General features: G+C 52.1%; 1 protein-coding gene across 1 annotated transcript; it reads right to left on the bottom strand.

Annotated features, from left to right (window-relative positions):
• Window positions 1-7,623: 7,623 nt before the first annotated feature.
• On the bottom strand, window positions 7,624-20,386 carry ANKK1 (ankyrin repeat and kinase domain containing 1). Its single transcript, XM_032168123.1, is given in 8 exon segments — window positions 7,624-8,927; window positions 9,878-9,914; window positions 10,551-10,669; window positions 11,670-11,825; window positions 12,478-12,527; window positions 12,870-13,036; window positions 14,489-14,783; window positions 20,202-20,386. Coding segments are annotated over 8 exon segments (2,313 nt in total).
• Between the last annotated feature and the right edge of the window lie 333 nt (window positions 20,387-20,719).

The raw sequence follows: 20,719 nt of genomic DNA, 5'->3' as shown, positions 1-20,719 counted from the left end.
AGGCTAAGAAATTGCATTGCTTCATCCACCTATCTGCTGTCTTCCTCAGGGAATATTTATTGAGCAATTCTTGTGCTCCAAGCCCTGGGTGAGGTGCTGGGATTAAAACAGTGAAGAATGGTCACCAGCCCTGCCTTCGTGAGTCCAGTCTGGTGGGATCACAGCAATGTGAGACTCTGCTTCCCCCAAGGCAGAGCCCAGGGAGGGCAGACACAGCACAGGCACACGATGCGCACTTCCAAGGCACCTTTCTCCTAGATGACGTGTGACACAGCAGCCCTGGTGTGCCTTGGCCTTGAACAATTAGGTAGGGCATCAGTAGGGGCAGGAAGACTGACAGCATGGACCACTACTTCCTGCGTGGCTGGAGCAGGAGGCCCTGAAAGAAGCAGCTACAGATCCTGCTTTCCAGATGGTCTCAGCACAGGCATAGCCAGTTGCCTGCAACTAAGAACACTGAAGCCAGGCCTGCTTTGGGGGCATTTCCAGCATCCCCTCCTATCTGGAATCTCTTCCCAAAACATCCCTGTCCCCAGGGACTGCATAGCTCCTTTTACCTGGTGGCCCAGCCTTCTGTGTGTCCCACTGGCTCACTGCCCTCCTGGGTCCCAGGACCTGGGCTGAGTGTGCAACTTTAGCTTCCATCTGCACAGGGCCCTCTCTGCGGGCTTTGCCCTCCCTGATGGCATGTTCTTCTCCTAACCCCCTGGAGTGAGGGGCATTCTTATCGTCTCCATTACAGAGGAGAAGCCTCTCATACAGAAGGGGCAGTTTCCCTTTCAGGCTAGATCTTCTGATTCTACATCTTGCACTGTCCATTCCAGCCCAGGCTTCTGACCAGCGTGAGTGCAGTTGAAAGAGGCTAGGATGGTCAGAAGACTTTTTTAAAAGAGAAAGAATACCTGTTTTGGACCAGACCTGTAGGGTAACAGCCTGGGGTGCGTGTAAACAGAACTTGGGCTGCTCCAGGGAGCAAGTGGGTAGGTGGTGGGGGCAGAGCAGTTATTAGTGGGGCTTCAGGAGTGAGAGGGCCAGTCTGGGCATCTGTGTGCCGGAGGGTCCTCTCTGCCAACCAGGTGGCCCCTGGCTCTGCTACACTAGTTTCTGGGAGTGCAGGGGAAGCAGGAAGCTGGTGGGGGGAGAGTGGACCATCTTTGGAGTGGGGAGACCTACCCTGGCTTTGTGGGCTTAGAGGGGACGTGGGAAGGGGGTACCTGGTAGGAACAGCTTCCTGCTTCCTCTCTCATCACAGTTCTGCTACTTGGCAAATAAGGCCTCATTGGAGCAGAGGCCCAGAGAGGCGGAGGAGAGGGAATGGCAAGGAGGGATGTGGAGAGACCTTTCACTCCCAACTGGAGCCAGAGACAACCCCAAGTTCATAGGAAGTGCTGCATGACCGCTCCACTTGCATGTAGCTTTCTCCCACTTTCATACCTGGCTTCTGACACCCAGAGCTGCGTGTGAGGCCAGGGAGAGGGGGCCACCTCCCTGGCACCCCAGGGCCAGGGGGAGCCAGAGCTGCACAGGAAGTGAACGAATGCTATCAGGAAGCGGGTGAGGTGGTGCCATTCCAGGAATGGGAGGGGCAGGGCCTGGGGCCACAGACTGTGCAGAGACAAAGCTGGGCCATCCATACCTTCTGGATTTTCCTGATCAGGCCCAACTCCAAACACTCTGTCCTGTTGCCCCAGAAGTGTGTAAGTTGGGAGGGTCATTTGGGGGCCAGGCTCTGTGCTGCATCCAGGGCAGGGGAAAGCATGGGAGGGGCAAGAGAGGCAGGACACTGCCCTGGAGGAGACAAGTCCCTTGTTGGTTTTCTCCCAGAGCTGATGGCACAGACCTGACCCAGGCTCTGGGTAGAGGAGGCATGACTGCCTAGTGGGGCTAGCCCTTGCCCTGTAACTGACCTGATCCGTAGGTGTTTCCCAGGGGGCCTCAGTGTCTCAGCCCACACCAAGGCACTGAAGGAGAGTCTCCTTTTCCTTTCCTGAATGTATCGGCAAAGGAAAATGGGCAGAGGCTTCTAAGAGCATTCTTGCAAAAGCCTCCCAAGGGATGGGCTGTCTATGACTTATTGCAAGAGAAACCTTCCTCTGAATTAGGAGGAACTGCAAGAAATGAATGTGTTGAGTGCTTATTAACTGCCTTGCCCTCTGACTGGCAGGGCATCAGGTTTAATTCTTACGATGACCCAGAGATAAACATTATTGCTGCTACATGATACCATCAAGCTAAGATAGTTTTAGCAACCTGAGATCTGCAACTAGTAAATGGCTCAGCGAAGACACGCACCCAGGTCTGCCTGTCCGGGTACACTAGACCCAGCCCCCCACAGTTTCCCTCCCTGACCTCAGCCCAGCCTGGTTCCTGCCCTCTGTCCCTTACATTACCTTACAGCAAAAACCCCTGCTGCCTGTAATCTGATTCAGCGAGCAGGGAGGAAGCACCCTCTGAGCTCCAGACACCAGGGCACTAAGAGAGGACTGGATGGAACACAGAAACAAGTAGGGCGTGGTGACGTGGCATGCAATGAGCAAGGAAGGTGGACCCGACAGCAGCTCTGTCAACCTCACTGCACTGGGCATCGGGACAGAATGCCCCTGAGGAAGGAGTGAGCATCTCCAGGGGCCAAGCAGAGACGTCTTCGTGGGCAGGGACAGGCAAGTTGGATCTGGAAGGGCAGATCGGATCCCAGTAGGCACTGGTGGAAGGAGAGGACACAGCACTAGCAGGAAGAGGGGTCTGGGGCTGGTGGGTGCTGCAGCAAGGCTGGCTGGGTTTCAGAGTGGGCAGGAGCCCTAACTCACTGAAGGCCCTCACGTATTGGTGAGATGTGTTCTATAGGTAAGCGCAGGGGGCATCAGGAAAGGAATGTTCCTGAACACAAGATCACCCCAGAGCTGCCATCTGTGTGTTCAGGAAGTCCTGGGGCTCCCTCCTTCCTCTCCTCCCTGCCACAGGTCTGGAGCCCTGTTTCCTCCCCTTCTCAGCCCTGCCCAGTATCATTCTCTTCCTGGGGCTCAGTGCCCTCAGGTTGGCTTTGGAGAGGGACACGGTCTCCCCAGTCTCCTAATTTCCCATAGCCCTTTTCAGCCCTGAGGAGTTTTCTGCTGATCCCCGCAGTCCTGCCTCCCTTCAAGACAGTCGCGGCAGCGCGTTTGGGCCTCTGCCCTACACTTTGCTGTGGAGACAGCTTGCCAAGCCTCCCTGCTCTTTTAGAATTCCCAGCCTCATAACCGGAGGGTTCCACCAACAGCTTCCATCTCCCAGCACCAGAAGGGATCCAGTTGGAACAATCTGGGCTATCTGCATCTCTGGGGATGGCTAGGCTAGGGGATGCCATCTCCCAGGACCCAGGAATGTCCTCCTTGAGATGGGCTGGATTGGTTCAAGCACAGTTTAGGATGGGAAAGGAGGCTGTCATATGGGTAAAGGGTAATGAGGGGGTTACCTGAGTAACACTGGTGAGAAAGGACAGGAACAGAAAGCCGGAAGAGGAGAGAAGTGACGGTGAGTACCAATGCGTGCTGGAGATAGGCGTGATCTAATTGCATCCCCTATATAACAAATCTGTTATAAATACAGATGCCGAAGCCTGGAAAATCTGGGTAAAGTCCACAGCTAGCAAAAGGCAGAATTGGGACGCCAAGCCAGGTGAGCCTTGCTCTGAAGCCCCATAGGGCAGGGTCCCCATCTCCCACCACTGTCCCCCATTTCCTCGTCCTGCACACAGCTGAAGAGGTCTTTAGGATGCATGGCGTGTTCTGATTGCATCCTTCTTCTGCTGGGAAACTGACAGCAGCTCCCAACTGTCCCTCATCCTGTGTGGGAGCTCCCAAATCAGAATGGACATTCAGGTCTCTCCATTGAATACGCACCTCCCCCACCCGCACCTCAACAGCACTGTCCCTCCTTCGGCTGGCCACTCTCTGCTCCCCATAGCAGCTGTGTCTCTTTCACATTCCCCAGCCGATCCTCTCCCCTTCTATCCAGTCCAGGCTTTGCTCCTCTTCTGTCCTGTCCTTGTCCTCATTCAACATACGCATCTTCCAGGAAAACCTTTCCTGATCGACCCCACGCAACATGGCAACTGCCTGGAGGAGGCGAGACAGGTATAGACTGTGCTGTCCACTGTCCCCATGTGGCTAGACACCCACATTTAATTTATTGAAATACAAAAAAACCAGATTCCTTGGTCACACTAGCCACATTTCAAGTGCTCAGCAGCACCTGTGACTGGCGGCTACCCTACTGAGCAGTGTGGATGTAGAAGGCTTCCATCCTCCCAGTGCTGGTCCACAATGGCTCCTAAGTTAGGAGTTCGGATACCTTCAACTAAAATAGGGTAGAAAGGGTGAAGTCAGGCTTGTGGAGGGAGAAGAGAATGCTCAGTTTGGGACAATTTTTGAGTTGAAGGTCCCTTCAACTCAAAAATTGTCCCAAACTGAGCATTCTCTTCTCCCTCCAAGTGGAGATGCCCAGTAAGAAATTGGGGAGCTCTTTTCCCCCAATCCCCAATCTCCCCTAAATAGGGCTTGAACTTCTACTGGAGACCCTCTCCTTGGGAATTTCAAGGGCCTCATTCAAACCCAATTTTAAACTTCCCTAGGGAAGCTCTAGAAGGCAGCTGTGTTGAAATGGGACTCAAGGTGGATACCGTGTGTGTTTGTGTGTGTGTCTGTGTCTGGCTAGGAGTGGCTTGACAGGGCAGAAGAGGACACTGGTAGGCAATGAGGGGCCATGTTGGCCAGGGCTGGCCTGAAGTCACCTCTAAGAGTTATCTCTTAGAGGAAGGAAGTGGAGGAAGCAGGGGTGTGAGAATCTCTGCCTAGACTCAGGATCACCAGAGCTGAAATGATTCCCAGGGACAGTCCTGTCCACATCTCCACAGCATCCCTACCATTCATTGGACACTAGGTGCAAAAGGATCATCTACTTTTTCTAACTCTTTTTTTCAAGGCCTTTTCTCAGTTCTCAGCTCTTTCCAATAGGATCAGCAAGTCACTCTTCTCCCCCTTGGGTTCCCTCCTGATCACTCCCACTGATGAATCTGAGCAACCCTGGCTGGAAGTATGTAGCTCCAGAGCCTTCTCTGGCTCTCGTAGAGTCCTAGATTTGGAGTTAGATCTGGGAGGGCAGATAGGATCCTGGCAGACACTGGTGGGAGACTTCAGAGTGCCAAGAGAAGCAAACAGCCCTATGCCTCCGCCACTTCCCTCCTCTTGCTCCCGCATGTTCTGGGAAAGATAGAGCTCCTAGGGGAATCTTTAACTACAAATTTTGCCTAAGGCTTAGTCTCAGTGAGACTAAAGAGATTGAGCTGGGCAGCTAGCAGGGAGTAGGAGGATGGAACAGTCAGCTGAGTGCTCCCTGCACCCAGTCCTCAGGAGTCCAAATGGGAGAGAAAAAGACCTCTGACACCCAAGCTGCTGGCCACTGATGTCTGCAAGATTATTCTAAGGAAAGGCACAGAGAGAAACCATGGGACGCTCCGATGCTTCTCAGCCCTGGTGCTCTTCAGAATCACCTGGGAATTGTTAAGGATGCTCACACCAGGTTTTACCCTGGAGGTTCTGGTTTAAATGGTTGAGGGTAGGGCCAGGCATTGGTATATTTTAAAAGCCCCTCGCCCAAGAGATTTTAATGTGCAGGCTCAGTTTACAACCATGGCTCTAGGACATACTCCAGCATCCTGGGCTCACATCTGACTTTCCATGGTGGCCATAAGCTATGGCAAGGCAGTGGTAAAGGGCCCAGGGCCCAACAGGCTGGAGCTGTGGTACAGAGGCCAAAGGATGGAGGACACAAAGCTGCTAGCTCTGCTGAAAGGGACTTGTTAATTCAACAGGATTGCACGTGGGCAACACATTTCCTCTGCCCCACCTCTCTCACCCCATGCTGATGCCAGGCTGCTGGCTGCTGGCCCCATGCCCAGACTGGAGTGCCTAGCCCGGGAGAATGACATGCAGAGGCAGGCCTGCCAATTAGCTTGGCTGAGAGCTGACCAATAGTTGGGACAGATGATTCCTTTTCTCTGACAATCGCAAAACATTCTTGAGTGGGAGGGGCTGCTTCTACTGTGCTGACCAGCAGTGTAGGGAGACAGAAGGAGCAGGATAGGACCCCAGGACACTCATCCTGTCCCTACTCCCTCCAAATTGTTGGCTGCTCTCCTGGAAGCTGAACTAGGGCCCTGGTCACATAAAGTTAGCGTGAACATCTCCAGCCACAACCAGCAGGACAGGACAGAACAGGACAGGACAGCTGATGGGTGGCCTGGGTGTGGTCACAAAAGTGAGCCCTGCAAGCTCCATACTGAATCCAGACAACCCACCCCTCACCGTCATCACCCCCTCCAACTCCCTCTGCTGCCTCTGCCTCCTGCCTTTATGTGAACTCACACACACATATGCACACACATACACGCTACATTAGACAAATCGCATACACACACAAGCACACCATACTAACGCTACTGGCCTCTATATGCAACTTGGTTCCACAGGCCAATCCATCTCTAAACAGGAGACTCAGAGCCTCAGTTTTCTTGACTTCAGAGTTTGAAATCTGGCCATAAAACTGGACACGATGAAGGGTGAAGGGTGGTGCTGGTGACCAGGGACCTCATATCTCACATAGGGTGACTTATCCACAGTTAGAGTGCACCCTTCCTATATCCCCAAAATGCCATGAGGGGGAGACCTAGGCATTGGAACCAGGGGCACTGAACAGTTGTGGTCAGTGTGGCAACAGGTAGCTGGCTGGGACTTTAAATAGCGAGCAGAAACCTTCTTTGAACTTTTAGCTTCTGCCCCTTGAGCAAAGCACATGTGTCTGGCTCTCCCGCCCCAGCCTGAGGTAAGGAGCCAAGAACACAAGACATGAGATGGGGGGATGCTGCTTCCCTCACCGCTGTGCCTCCCCCTATCTTCAGAGGGGGTCTGCTAGGATGCAAGGGCCCCTGTGAACTCAGAAGCGAGTGGCAAAAGGTGGTAGGTGTCTTGGACTGGAGAGGGGATTCATGTGGGGAGCTTGCGTCCCCATAAAGGAGGAGGAGGAGGCCTGGGGTCTGTTGGAAGTGACTGGAGGATGTGTTGAAGGCAGCTCTCCAAGCCAGAGCCCCTTCCTCAGCTACAGCCACAGTGATACCTCTCCCCATGCCGCCATCACCCAGGTTCCTGTCTCCTCTCAAGGTGGAAGGGGCAGGTGAAGACTGCAGACGGGGAAGATGCCCTGCCAGAAGCCCAGCTGCACTTTCACCAATTCCTACTCCATCCAGGCAAGAGGCCCCAAGTAGTATAAATTTCTTTCTTTCTTTCTTTCTTTTTTTTTTTTATCTGGAGTCTCGTTCTGTCGCCCAGGCTGGAGTGCAGTGGTGCGATCTCGGCTCACTGCAACCTCTGCCTCCTGGGTTCAAGGAATTCTCCTGCCTCAGCCTCCCTAGTAGCTGGGATTACAGGCACGTGCCACCACACCCAGCTAAATTTTGTATTTTTAGTAGAGACAGGGTTTCACCATGTTGGCCAGGCTGGCCTCAAACTCTTGATCTCGGGTGATCTGCCTGCCTCAGCCTCCCAAAGTGCTGGGATTACAGACGTGAGCCACCACGCCTGGCCAAGTTGTCTAAATTTCCGTCTGGGCTCCCGGCTCAGAACCACCCAGAGTGGACACTGACAGCTCCTTGCCCTCTAGGAAGGACAGGATGCCCTGCTTTCAGCTGCAGAGGGCCAGTTGCAGGGGTGTGCAGCTCACTCCATCCTGGATGTCCAGCTGGGCGCCTGCCTTGACCAGCACTTTGAGGATTGCTGTGTTGCCCTTGAGGGCGGCCAGGTGGGCAGGTGTCCAGCCCACCTTGTTGCGGGCGTGGACATTTGCGTGATGTTCCAGGAGGTTGATGACACTCAGGAAGGTGCCCCTCTGGACCGCCAGGTGGAGGGCTGTCCAGCGTGACTGCTCTGCAGAATTAGGGTCAGCCCCACACTGCAGCAGCGCTAACACCACCGCCTCCTCCCCGTGGCGTGCAGCTAGGTGCAGGGGAGTCCGGTTCATAGCTCCGAGAGCACCCATGTTTGCGTGGCTCTCTGCCAGCAGATGGATGATCTCCAGGTGGCCCTTGTAGGCTGCTAGATGCAGGGGTGTCCAGCCCTGGTGGATGGGCAGCTCAAGGCTGGCTCCGTACCTGAGCAGCATCTTGCAGATCAGGTATTTGCCCCTGGCAGCTGCAGTGTGCAGTGGGCCGTAACTGCTCTGGTCAAGGGCATCAGGGGCCGCTCCACTCTTCAGCAGGTGCTGGATGGCCCTCACTTTGCCCCGCTCTACTGCCAGGTGCAGTGGTGTTCTCAGGTTTCTCTGCTGAGCGTCCAACTCAGCCCCTTGGCTGGTCAGCAGCTTGACCAGGCTAATATGGCCAAAGTAGGCGGCCACATGGAGGGGGGTCTTGCCCTCAGCCTCATTCAGTTTGGGGTCAGCCTGACAGGAGACCAGAAGCCGTGCCACATTCTCAAAGTTATTCTGTGCAGCCAGGTGAAGAGGGGTCCACCCTTCATGTTGCTGGGCATCCACACAGGCCCCGTGGTCCAGGAGCAGGTGTGCAGTGCAGTCATCCCCATTCTGGGCTGCAAAGTGCAGCGGGGCCCAGCCGTCCTCATCCACTAGGTTGGCATCGGCACCATGTGCCAAAAGCAGGGCACAGAGGTCGGGTTGCTGGTCCTGGGCAGCGATCAGGAGGGGCGTGTATCCAGAGGCTGTCTGGCAGTCCACGTCTACCTCATGGGCCAGCAGCAACCTCACCTGCTCCACACTGCCCTGGGCCACCAGGAAGTGGAGGGGGGTGACCTTGTTCTCATAGATGCACAGTTCCTCATCTCTCGGGACCAAATTCTCACGGTCAGAGAGCTGAAGGGCCCGCTTCAGGTAGTTTCCTGAGTCTGCTGGGAGAACGATGGGGCAGAAAAAAAAAGACCTGTGACCTGTCCGGAAGTCATCATGGCCATCCCCCTACCTCCTGGAAGTACCATCCAGGAACAGAGGCTACAGCAGTAAGGGCAATGCCTTTCCTAAGCATGGCTCTTTACACAGCCATAACTTACTATTCAAGTTCAGTCTCCGTCATCCTGGAGAGCTGAGTCCTGCAGTCCTTTCCTTACAGGTGAGGCAGAAAGAGCAGTGGGCTCAGGTGGCCTGAGTGCAAATCCTGATTTCACCCCTCAGCATCCCCCGACCTTAGCCAATTCACTGCCTCTTTGAGCTTCCATATCTGGATCAGCAAAGAGGGGACAAACAATGATCAGTTCATTCTACCATTGGCAGGACAAATTATATAGGTAAAAACTTTCAGCGGAGGACCTGAGGGGAAGTAAGCAATTCTAAGTTGGAAATAAACTTGTGGTTGGAGCTCTATGATCTAAACTCCCCTCTGAGGTCTTAAGGATCAACATCCTTCTGCTCTACCCAGTGGAGTATTAGAATTAAAATGACAAAAATGATCACTACCCAGGCCTAACCCTCACAGATTCTGGTTTAATTAGTCTAGGGTGTGCCCAAGGCAAAGCCTTTTTTTTTTTTTTTTTTTTTTTTTTTAAATTTCCCACGCAATTCTAACATGCGGCCAGCCTTGAGAACCAATGCTCCACCTTTCAGGTCAGGAAAGGGAAAATCCGGTCTTGCAAGGACACAGACTTGAAAGGGAGGCGGCCAGGCTCCCCGAGGGCGTGTGCTTTCTGAACATACAGCTGGGTGCTGGAAAAGGGCACCCAAACCCTGGATGTGTGACAGGCCTGGGGATAAGTTGGAGGCCAGGGGATGGGGAAAGGGTGTGGTTTGACTCCATTTTCTCTGCTGTGAGTTCTCTGGTCCCACCCGTGGCACCCACACTCACCACTGTCCATCAGTTCCTGGCTGATGTCCTCATTAACCTAGGGAGGCATAACCAGCAGGCGGGATGGAGATCAGTGGCGCAGTTCTAGCCTGTGCCCTCCTCCCTTCCTTCCCTCTCTCCAGCCTTCCTGGTCACTGTCAGGACTCACATCCCACCCTATCCTGGGAAACTTTTATCCTTTGCCATGACTATCCCCAGCTGTCTAGAGGAAAACGCTGAGCTGGAGAAACCCTCCAGAAAGAGGCAGCTCAGGGCCTTGCCTTCCCCTTGGGCCGTGTGAACTTCAGGGTGGATCTGTGAGTTCAGCCGGGGGAGCCCCATGCTAACTCATGGCTGGTTCCCATGTTAGAGTAGGGACAGTAGAGCAGGGGGATGACGTTGACACCCACAGCATGAAAGCTTGAGAGAGCCGGGCCTTCCTCTGCAGGACAGGAGTCAGCTTGGTCCCAAACATGAGAGAGAAGGTACATCCTTCCCAGGGGCCCTGTGCTCCGGCCGCCACTATCCCTTGGAGCACCTTCATGCAAATTAGGGAAAGGTGTCCCCTCTGGATGGAGGTAGCCCCGAGCTGGGCTGTGCATGAGTGCTCAGTGTCTGGCCAGAGATCACAACAGTCCACACAGTGGGCTCCAGCTCACCACGACCGTAAGGACTGCCCAGCCCACACACTCACCTCCCGGGGCTGGTACAGCAACAGCTTGCAAGACACCTTCTTGGCCAGGGCCTCGCTCTCTGGTACTGCCACAGGACTCTGCAGCAGTGACAGCAGTATGTCTGTCTCGATGGTAATGTCTGCTCCATGAGTGGGAAAAAGACAGGAAAGGAAGCAACGGGCTGGCCCACAGTACCCTCCCTCTTTTAGATACCCTAACATTCCCGTCTCCCAAAATCAATTCCCAGGCTCACATATGTTCATATACATGCACAAGAAGGCAGGAAACCTGGGTCGTGGTGGGGCACCTTCAGCAAGTCACTGACCCTCTGAGTTATCAGGGTCCTTTCTCACAGAATGAGGGGGCAAGGTTAGGTGATCTCTAAGATGCTCACACTTACACACGGGTGCATTTTCACAGTGCCCAAAGGACTGGATGACCTGATGGGCCATCGTTGGCCTGTGATCTCTGGCCTGGAAACATTTTACAAATGAGGAAACAGTAGCTCTGAAAGGACCCAAGGCTGCTGGAGAGCTTGGTGACAGGGCCAGGCCCAGATGCAGTGGCTTCTGCCTTTTGGCACCGAGGGTTTTCTACTCCACCTCCCACAGGGACATGCATTTACACACACACACAGCCCAGAGCCCATCCTCAGCTAGTCCTGGCCCCCAGTGCTGCCTTCCCAGCCCTGTGATGCAGATCCTGCCTCAAAAAGTCCATCTAGGCCAGGTACAGTGGTTCACACCTGTAATCCCAGCACTTTGGGAGGATGAGGCAAGAGGATCACTTGAGACCAGGAGTTTGAGAAAAGGCTGAATAATATAGTGAAACCCCCATCTCTTAAAAAAAAATCTAAAAATTAGCCAGGCATGGTGGTGTGCTTGTTGTTCTGGTTACTCAGGAGGCTGAAACGGGAGGGCCTCTTGAGCCTAGGAGTTCGAGCTTTTGGTGAAGTATGATCACACCACCACACTCCAGCCTGGACCACAGAGACCATGTCTCTGAAAAAAAAAAAAAAAGTCCTTCTAGGCCATAGTGCCAAAAGTGTCTCTCTGCATAGCTCTCAGGAGTGCCCAGTCATCTTCCCTCCTGGCCCTGCCCAGCTCCCAGTCCCTGGGTAGGGGGCACTGGACGAGCACCTAGAAAGCACGGCCTCTTCTTGGGGTCCTGGTCCCAGTAGCGTTTCATCAGGTCCACCATCTGCTGGGCCTCACTTGGCCATTGGTCAGAGACAGGCTGTAGGGAGGGCCGCATCCCTGCCAGCACTCGGATAATAATCATCATCATGTTGAACCCTGCAAAGGGAGGCTCAGGCTATGTGGGTGCTGAGAGGTAGGGCTGGAGGGGAGCTGGGGAGGAAGGCGGGGGCTCTGAGGATCCCAACAGGGCATGGACACAGTGGGGGCGCCACAAATGCTTGGTGAGTAAACAGCTAGACTTTCAACCACTTGAGGTTCTGTGTTGAGCAGCCGAGTCTCTCTGGTCCGGCTCCAGCCACCTCCCAGGTCAAGACTAGACATGAGCCCACATTGCAGGTCTGTGCTGTCCAAAGGCAGCAGGGCTGATGGGCAGGCCTAGGTAAAGGTTCTGACTCTCAAGGTTGCAAGGTTGCCCAAGTTTCCTGCAGTCTCTTTACCTGGCATCTAGGTGGCAGGGGACAGGGGTATGAGAAGGCAGAAAGGGCACTTTAGAAGCAAGGAAGTTAGAGCCACAAAGCATGGGCTGGGGGCTGGGCTGACCTTTCCTTTCCTTTAGCTGTGACGTGAGCTCTAGAAATAGAGGCAGGAAGGAAGGAGGGTGAGGAGAGGAATCCCTGAAGAGAATACAGTTCCACACAAACCTGCAACTTGCCCCACCTCTCAACCCTCAGTCCTCCCACAGCCCCTTCCAGGAGCCCATCCCAGGGGCCCTCCTGCCCCCGACACACAGCCACAGCCGCCTGCTTACCTGAGTGTGGTTTCTTCCGAGTGAGTAGCTCCCAGATGACAATCGCAAAGCTGTGGATGCAGAGAACGCTTTCTGAACATCCAAGATCACCCCAGCCCGAGGTGGCAGGGTCGGGGGCTACGGTTCACACAGTCCCAGGCAAGCCTCACCAGCCAAAGTACTCCCCAGCCCTCCACCTCTCCAGCCAGAGTCCTCCCCAGCCCTCCACCTCTCCAGCCAGAGTCCTCCCCAGCCCTCCGCCTCTCCAGCCAGAGTCCTCCCCAGCCCTCCGCCTCTCTAGCCAGAGTCCTCCGCCTTGGGCCAGACGCCATGCCCGCACTGCTCTGCCCTTTGGGCCATAGAGGCCAGGCAGGGTGGTGGCAGCAAACTGCCTGCTGGGTGTGTGGCGTCACGCCAGGTCTCCTTCTCAGCTGTACACATCATATTTAGGCCCTGGGGCCTTGTTACTCTCCAGGAACATCTCAGGGGGAATGTAGCTGATCGTGCCCCGCAGAGCCGACCTCTCGTACTGCATCAGGGTGGACTGTTCCATCCACTTGGACAGGCCGAAGTCTGAAATCTGGGAGAAAGCTGGGGCAGGGATAAGGCCATGATAGAGCCTCATGACCAGAAAACGGCTATGGCTTCTCACCCCTCCTGCTATCTGCCTGTTTCAGGGTAGAGTAGTGGTTTTCTATGACACTCCCTCCTAGCACTACCACTTAGTGTCTGGATGATCTTGGCCAAATTACTTATCTTCTCAGAGCCTCAGTTTCTTCATCTGTAAAGTAGAAGTAATATGAGCATTTAACTCATAGTGCTATTGTGAGCACTAAATGAGGCGCCATGCAAAAAGCACTTAAACAGTGCCTGGCATGTAGTTAGGATGTGGTAGGTGTTACCATTATCCAGAGACTATGAATGAAGTTGCCACCTTTGGTGAATTATTCATTTCACCTCCAGGGGCCCTGAAATACACCATGGACATTTATCTTCCCTTTGCTCCCATCCATTGAGTCATTCGCTTGTCAAGTTGGCCATGCATTGAGGGCCAGGAAGGCTGTGGACCAAGGACTGGGCAGCAGATAAGAAAAATGAGACACCCCCTGCCAACACGCACACTCCATATCCTCGTAAATACTTATTCAAATAGTGGGTCCAGCCATTAATGAAAGTGTTTCACTAATGATTATATACCTATGTTGGGGTTAGTAATATGGAGAATCAGAGGTACAGTGAAGGTATATAATGGGGACCTACTGGAGTAGATCAGGGAAGAGCTCCCTGAGGAGGTGATGGTTAAGCTGAATAGTGAGTAGACCTTCGCTAGGTAAATAGACGGGAGTGGGGAAACAGAAGCTGCAAAGGTCCTGGGGCAGAAAAGGGTTTTAGGAAGTGAAGGAATGCCCATTACAACCTTTCTTAGGGATTGTCTCATTTACACACGTCTCCATCCAAATAAAAGTGCGAGGAAATAGAGATTATTCTATCCAATTTAGAAATGGGAAACTGAGGCCGGGCGCAGTGGCTCACGCTTGTAATCCCAGCACTTTGGGAGGCCGAGGCGGGTCGATCACGAGGTCAGGAGATCGAGACCACGGTGAAACCCCGTCTCTACTAAAAAATACAAAAAATTAGCCAGGCATGGTGGCGGGCGCCTGTAGTCCCAGCTACTCGGAGAGGCTGAGGCAGGAGAATGGCGTGAATCCGGGAGGTGGAGCTTGCAGTGAGCCGAGATTGCGCCATTGCACTCCAGCCTGGGCAACAGAGCAAGACCCCGTCTCAAAAAAAAAAAAAAGAAATGGGAAACTGAGTCCAAAGACGGTTATTATAGGCATCCTGATATCCAGCCTCATGCCCCAAATTTCACTGCTTAGCCATCTCTGTTGCAGTATGATCCCTGCCTTTAGAATTTGTCCATGAAGAGAACTGCTTAAAACCTTTGACAGGCCGGTCAAGCAGGTGGATAATTCTGCTCACCTGGAGGAAACCCTCAAGTGAAAGGGAGCAGAGGATTGGCCAGAGCCCTTACTTTGACATGCACGTTGCTGTCCAGGAGGATGTTGCCCGGCTTGAGGTCCAGGTGGAGCAGAGGCGGCTTAATGCTGTGCAGGAAGTTCATGGCCAAGCTAGGCTCATGGATGATGCAGAACCTGAGCTTCCAGCAGAGGCTGTGGGTGGACAACATCTTCTCCAGGGAGCCGTTGGCCATAAACTCCATCACAATACCCAGGGGCTGCTTGCACACCCCGTAGATGGACACAATGTGCTGAAACTTGATCTTCTCCATTTTGGCAGCTTCTTCAACGAGGTAATTCACATCAGAGCTATGGAGAGGGGGAGCAAGATATGGAAGGGGGTGACCCATTCATTACTACAGCAACCAGCAGAACACATAAACTAGCCATGATGCCTGACTGTGGGGACCCAGAGAAGCCTCAGAAGCTTGCAAGGTAGTGGAAGAGGAAAGAGGGACATGAAGCGATACTTAGCAGGCAGCTTAGATTACAGTACAGCAGCAACAAGGCAGGAAGTAAAGGAGTTTGCAGGTTTAGGAGCCAGTCCATTCTGCAAAGGTGGCCACAAAAAAGCACGTATCACAGTTTGCCGTTTATTCTTGGTGCTTATTTCTAAGTTTAACTCCCCTGGTAGATTTTGAGCCCCTGGAGGAACAACATGATGCCTCATGCATCTGCTTCAAAACATCACTTATTACCATTTAAATTATGGAAGTAATACATATACCTTGTAGGAAACATAGGGAATATAGAGAGCTATATAAAAGAAAAATAAGTTACCAGGGATGCAACCTTCCAGAGCTAGCCTCTGTTGATACTTTAGTATATCCTTTTACTATCCACCTTCAAGATACCTCTTTCCCTTTCTCCCTCCCTTTCACTCCTTCTTTCTGCCCTTTCCTTTTGGATCATGTAGTATGTGGAGCACGAGCCCACATTGCTGTTCTTCCAAAACATGATCTTTAGTGGCTGCACACTATTCCATTTTATGGATGAACTGTAATTATTCATCTTTATAATTCCCAAAGTGCATTGCCGTGCACTGCACAATACATCTTTGTTGAATTGGAACAGAAGTCAACACTTAAGGGAAGGCCTTACAAAATAAGCATTTGCAAACTCTGTTTCTCATTTCACTGTATGTGCCCACAGAACAGTAAATATGAAAATTGTTATAGATTATTTTGGGATTGCGGGGATGGGGATTAAGGAGAAATGACATATTTGAGAGCACAGTATTTGCAAAACTGTGATGGTGCTGTAGTCAGAGCCTGCTGGCAATGTGCTCCCGGGGTCTCCCTGGGAAGCCAGGTGGAGAGCCCCAACCTTCAGGAAAAACCACATGCTCTTCCTGGCATCTGGACAGGTTGGCTAGTGTAGGTTTCTCCTGTTCTTGTTCACTTGTGCCAGAGATCCCTTCTCCACCTCTGTGATATTTTTAATCTGTCTTCTCTCATCCTCTTGGGTTAACAGGAACCAGTGACATCTGCCATGACATGGAAAAAAGCATGGGATGTGGAGATCACACTGCCCTGATTTCAAATCCCAGTTTCACCCCTTATTATCTGTATGACCCTGGGCAAGTGAATCCTCTGGGCCTCAGTTTCTAAACTAAAAACTGGGAATAATTGTAACTGCCTTGCACAGTTCTTTCATAGCTTCCTACCCAGAAGTCTTGAGAGCATTTACTGCTGTCTCTCCTCTTCATCATCTTGCTTCACTCACTTTCGTCTAGTTTCTGGTACCTGCACTTCCCTGAACACCTGTGGCTAAGGTCACCAACAGCCTCTATATTTCTATATCTAACCAACAATTTTCAGTTCTCAGTGTATAGTTCAGATCTCTCACTCTTTTTCTTGAAACTTCGTTACTTGAGCCACGTGTCAACATTCTCCTGCTTTTCTCCTACCTTTCTGGTCACTTCCTCTCTGTTTTCTTTGTAGGCTCATATTGTGTTACTTGGCCACGGGGCTTGGTCCAAGCCCTTCTTCTCTGCTCTTCTCCCTCTGTAATCTTTCTCTAGTCAATCTCAACATCTCCAGTTGGATCTTCAATACTAAATACGTCTAAAGCTAACCTCCTGATTTTCCCCTGAAACCTGCTCTTCCTCTAGTTTTCATCATTTCAGTGAATGGGGCCTCTGTCCTTCTAGTCCTCAGAATAGGACCCTGGTGTCATCTTCGACTCCTTTCTTCTCTCACTTCCCACAGCCAAGTCTTTGCAAATCCTGCCAGCTCCACCTTCAAAGTACTTTTGAGCAACAAGCTGACCACTTCTCACCACCTCTCCCCCAAGGTGCATCTCAGCCCAAGCCTCCTAATTGGACTCTGTTTCTCCCACTTCCTCTCCACAATCTGTTCTCAACCCAGCAGCCAAAGTCATATTTTAAAATCTAAGTCACAACATGTCACCACCCTTCTCCAGTGGCTCTCCTCATTCACAGTAAAAGCCAAAGTTCTTTCATGGCCAACAAAGTCCTACAAGATTTGTCCCCAATGCCAGGCATAGCTTGCTGACCTCCTTTCCTAATCACCCTCCTCTCACTGTGCCCCTGGCATACGGGCTTCCCACTGTTCCTCCACCATGCCCAGTGTGGTCCTACCTCAGGACCTTTGCACCTGCTGTTTCCTCTGCCTAGAACACTCCTCCCTAACAGAGCCACATGGATTACCCCTTCATTTCCTTCAAATCTCTACTCAAATGGTACCTAATTAGTATGGATTTCACAGAGAAGTCTACATAAAAAAGCAACCCCATTCCAATTCTTATCTTCCCCATACACAGAGGGCCCTGGCATTAATATTTTTAGACCAAACCATTTCTTGGGAAATCAGACTTCTCAACCCTTCTTAGATATTTTAATCAGGAACTGTCAGGTGGTCATGAGTGCTATAGCTAAAAAGTTTATTATTCATTTGCTGTTTATTTTGTCTTCCTCCTTTAGATTATAAGCTTCATGAGGGCAGGGGCTTTGTTTTTTTTCACATAGTGCTTGGAATGAATGCATCTCATCCATGCCTTTTTTTTGCTTTGTTTTGTTTTTTTTGTTGTTTTTTTTGAGACCAAGTCTCACTTTTGTTGCCCAGGCTGGAGTGCAATGGCATGATCTTGGCTCACTGCAACCTCTGCCTCCTGGGTTCAAGCAATACTCCTGTCTCAGCCTCCTGAGTAGCTGGGACTACAGGTGCCCACCATCACGCCCAGCTAATTTATGTATTTTTAGTAGAGATGGGGTTTCACAATATTGGTCAGGCTGGTCTTGCCTGACCTCAGGTGATCCACCAGCCTTGGCCTCTCGAAGTGCTGGGATTACAGGCGTGAGCCACCAGGCCCAGCCTGATGCCCTAGTTTTAATGACCACTTATAACAAATGACTCCCAAGTTTTCATGTTGTTAGCACCAACCTTTACTCTGATGTCCACTTGACAACTCTTCTTGGCTGTTTAAATGCATCTGAAACTCAACAGATACAAAGCTGAACTCATGATCTTCCTCTCCAAGCCTAGGCCTCTTTTCATAGTCTCTTCGTTAATTGTCAACACTGCCATTCAATAAATATTTATTGAACACCAACTATGTGCCAGGCACAGGAGACAGAGCTGTGACCAAAATAGACACTCTCATGGAGTGGACATTTTAGTGGACCCTCCATTCCTTTGGGCAAGCCAGACATCAAGTTAGCTTTAATACCCCTCTTCCTCATCATGATCCTCCCCATGACTAATCCAGCACCAAGTCAGGTGGATTTTTACCTTCTAAATATGGCTTGACCCATTCCTTTCCTATCTCCACTACCAACTCTCCAGTCTAGCCCCTATTATCCATCTCTTGTCAGAATGAAGATGACAATCTCCTAACTTGACCAGAATCCACTCTACCCCTCCCAATGCATTCTCCATACTGCAATTCTGATTAATCTCTCCCATTATCACCACCGCTACCTGGTTGTAAATGCTCAGTGGTTTTCCACTGCTCTTTTACTCTCCCAACTCCAGCCGTCATGGCCTTTTCCCATCTTTGTATTTACCATGCCCCTCTTGCCACAAATTCTTTGCACACTCTGTTGTCTGTTCTTGGAAAACTTTCTCCTCCTCACCTACTTAACTTATACTCATTCTTCACATTTCGACTGTAGTGTAACTTCTTCAAGGAAGCCTTTTCTGATCTCAGTCAAACTTTCTATTAACGAGCTCTCCTAGAACCACAAATCTCCCCTTCTTAAGCTTCTCACAGTAGCACATTTACATTTACATGTGGGGTTATCTGGTTAATGTCTTCCTCCCCCTAGGCTGCAAGCTCCCGGAAAGAAAGGACACATCTGTTGCATTCATCTTTAATCCCAGGGTGTAGAACAGTGCCTGACACATAGTAGAAGAGCAGTAAGCATTTGTCAAGTGGATGAATGAATGAATAGCTGGAAAGAGGATCTAGTAAAGTAATGCACGTAAAGCTCCTAGTATAGTAATCCACACATACTAAGCCTTAATTACCATTAATTATCTTACCCCCTCCACCCAGGGAATTCCCAGAACTTGGGAAGGGAAAGCCGCAGGAGTTAGCATCAATGTCTCACAGCGTAATCATGTCACTGCCATCTGTTTCCTTTCATTCTATATTCAAAAGGCTATAAATGATTTAGACAAATCCTAGCATAATCTGACCCTCCTCCAAAACCAACAGGCAGATGTTGAGGGAGGAAGGTGAGCGGGCCTTAGGCGATCTCATTTTTCCTCTCCTCAGAAGGTGGGGGAAGGCCTGGAAACTGAGTGTGTGGCACCTGAGGCTGTGTCTTAAGAGTTTGCATGGTAATCCTAGAGAACCACAGATAGCATCCAAGCCAGATGCCAGTCAGAGAGGCCCACATCCCAGACTCTCTAATTGATGTCCCAGAGCCTTGGGAGGAGGACATGGTTATCATGCTCAGGTTTAACATCCCGAGTGTCTTCTTCATGGCTGCAAGGTGCAAGCACACAGCTAGTATATGCAACTCCAGTGGGAATGAGACTGGATCCCAAATCAGTGGGAAGACAGAGAATAATGGAAACAGTAGGAAAGAGGAAGAGAAAAAATAGGGGTATGTCAAGGCGTGGCTGTAGTGCGCATGATGACAGCAAGGGACAAAAACAAAAACAGAGATGAGAGAACTCCAGACTTGACCCTCCAAGGGCCTGGACAGGCCATGAGGCCGGGCAGTCTCCATCCCCCGACCTCCTCAGCCTGCGCTGGTTGGGAGGGGCCTCCTCCCTCCCGCCACCGCGGGAAGAGAGAACATGATTCCCTGCAAATCTGAGCAAAGTGCCACAGCCTCCCAGGATGCTCAGCCCTGCCCTGAGAGCTGGGGTGGGTAGGAGGATGGCAGAGAGCGGTCAAGAGCAGTTATTGCCACAGGACACCGGGGGACGAAGGCGCTGGAGAGAAGGATGGAAGGAGGCAGGACAAGTTCGGAAGGTCAGATGGGATAAAGGCGTCTTTGGTAGGTAGTTCCCGCTTGCCTTTGACCTCTGTTGAGTCTACAAACAGGTATTGTGTGCCAACTCTATTTTGGTTAGGGAGACAGGTATGGGTGTGCCTGGGAGGCTCAGGCTACCGGATGGAATTCAGAAATACCGCGGGGCACAGTCCTCAGCCCCAAACTCAGCCCACTCCATCCTCGCAAGCTCCCTGGGCCCAAAGCTTGCCAGTCCTCAGTTTTTCCTCCGAGAAAGGGGAGGGCGTGGCTGGCAGTACCTGGCGGCGTCCGGCGGGAGGCAGGGGGCGCACTTGATGGCGTACTCCGTCCGCCAGCGCCTGTGCCGCGCCTGGAACACCCGGCTGAAGCCGCCGCTGGCCACTAGGCGCCAGTCGCCCTCGAAGTCGTCACGGGTAAAGATGGGGAGGCTGCCCAGCCGCAGCTCCCTGGGGTCGGCAGCCATTGCCCCTCTTTAATGTCCCCGCGCCGCGCACTCCCCGCTGTGGCTGCTGCCTGGGTGGCCGAAGGAGCCGCCGCTTCCTGCTCCTCCGGTCCGGGAGAGGGGAATGGGGAGAGGAGCTGGCCCTGTCTCCTTCTCCGCCGGAGAGGAGCCGCTCCTGCCCTGCAAAGGTGGGGAAATCCCAGACATGAGCCCTGAGGCCCCAGCAGGGATGGAGCGACCTGGGCCTGGGGAGAGGGTATGTCCCTCCGAAGCCCTCGCATTTCCCCGTCTCAGCCTTTGATTTTTCCCAGTTGTCCCTAGAGAGGGATGCTGGGAGAAGGTGTCCCGAAGCTG

Source organism: Hylobates moloch, unplaced genomic scaffold (genome assembly GCF_009828535.3).
Source record: "Hylobates moloch isolate HMO894 unplaced genomic scaffold, HMol_V3 SCAFFOLD_11, whole genome shotgun sequence".
Lineage (NCBI taxonomy): Eukaryota > Metazoa > Chordata > Mammalia > Primates > Hylobatidae > Hylobates > Hylobates moloch.
Note: the sequence above shows the minus strand (reverse complement) of the source record. Positions and strands in the feature narration are given on the sequence as shown.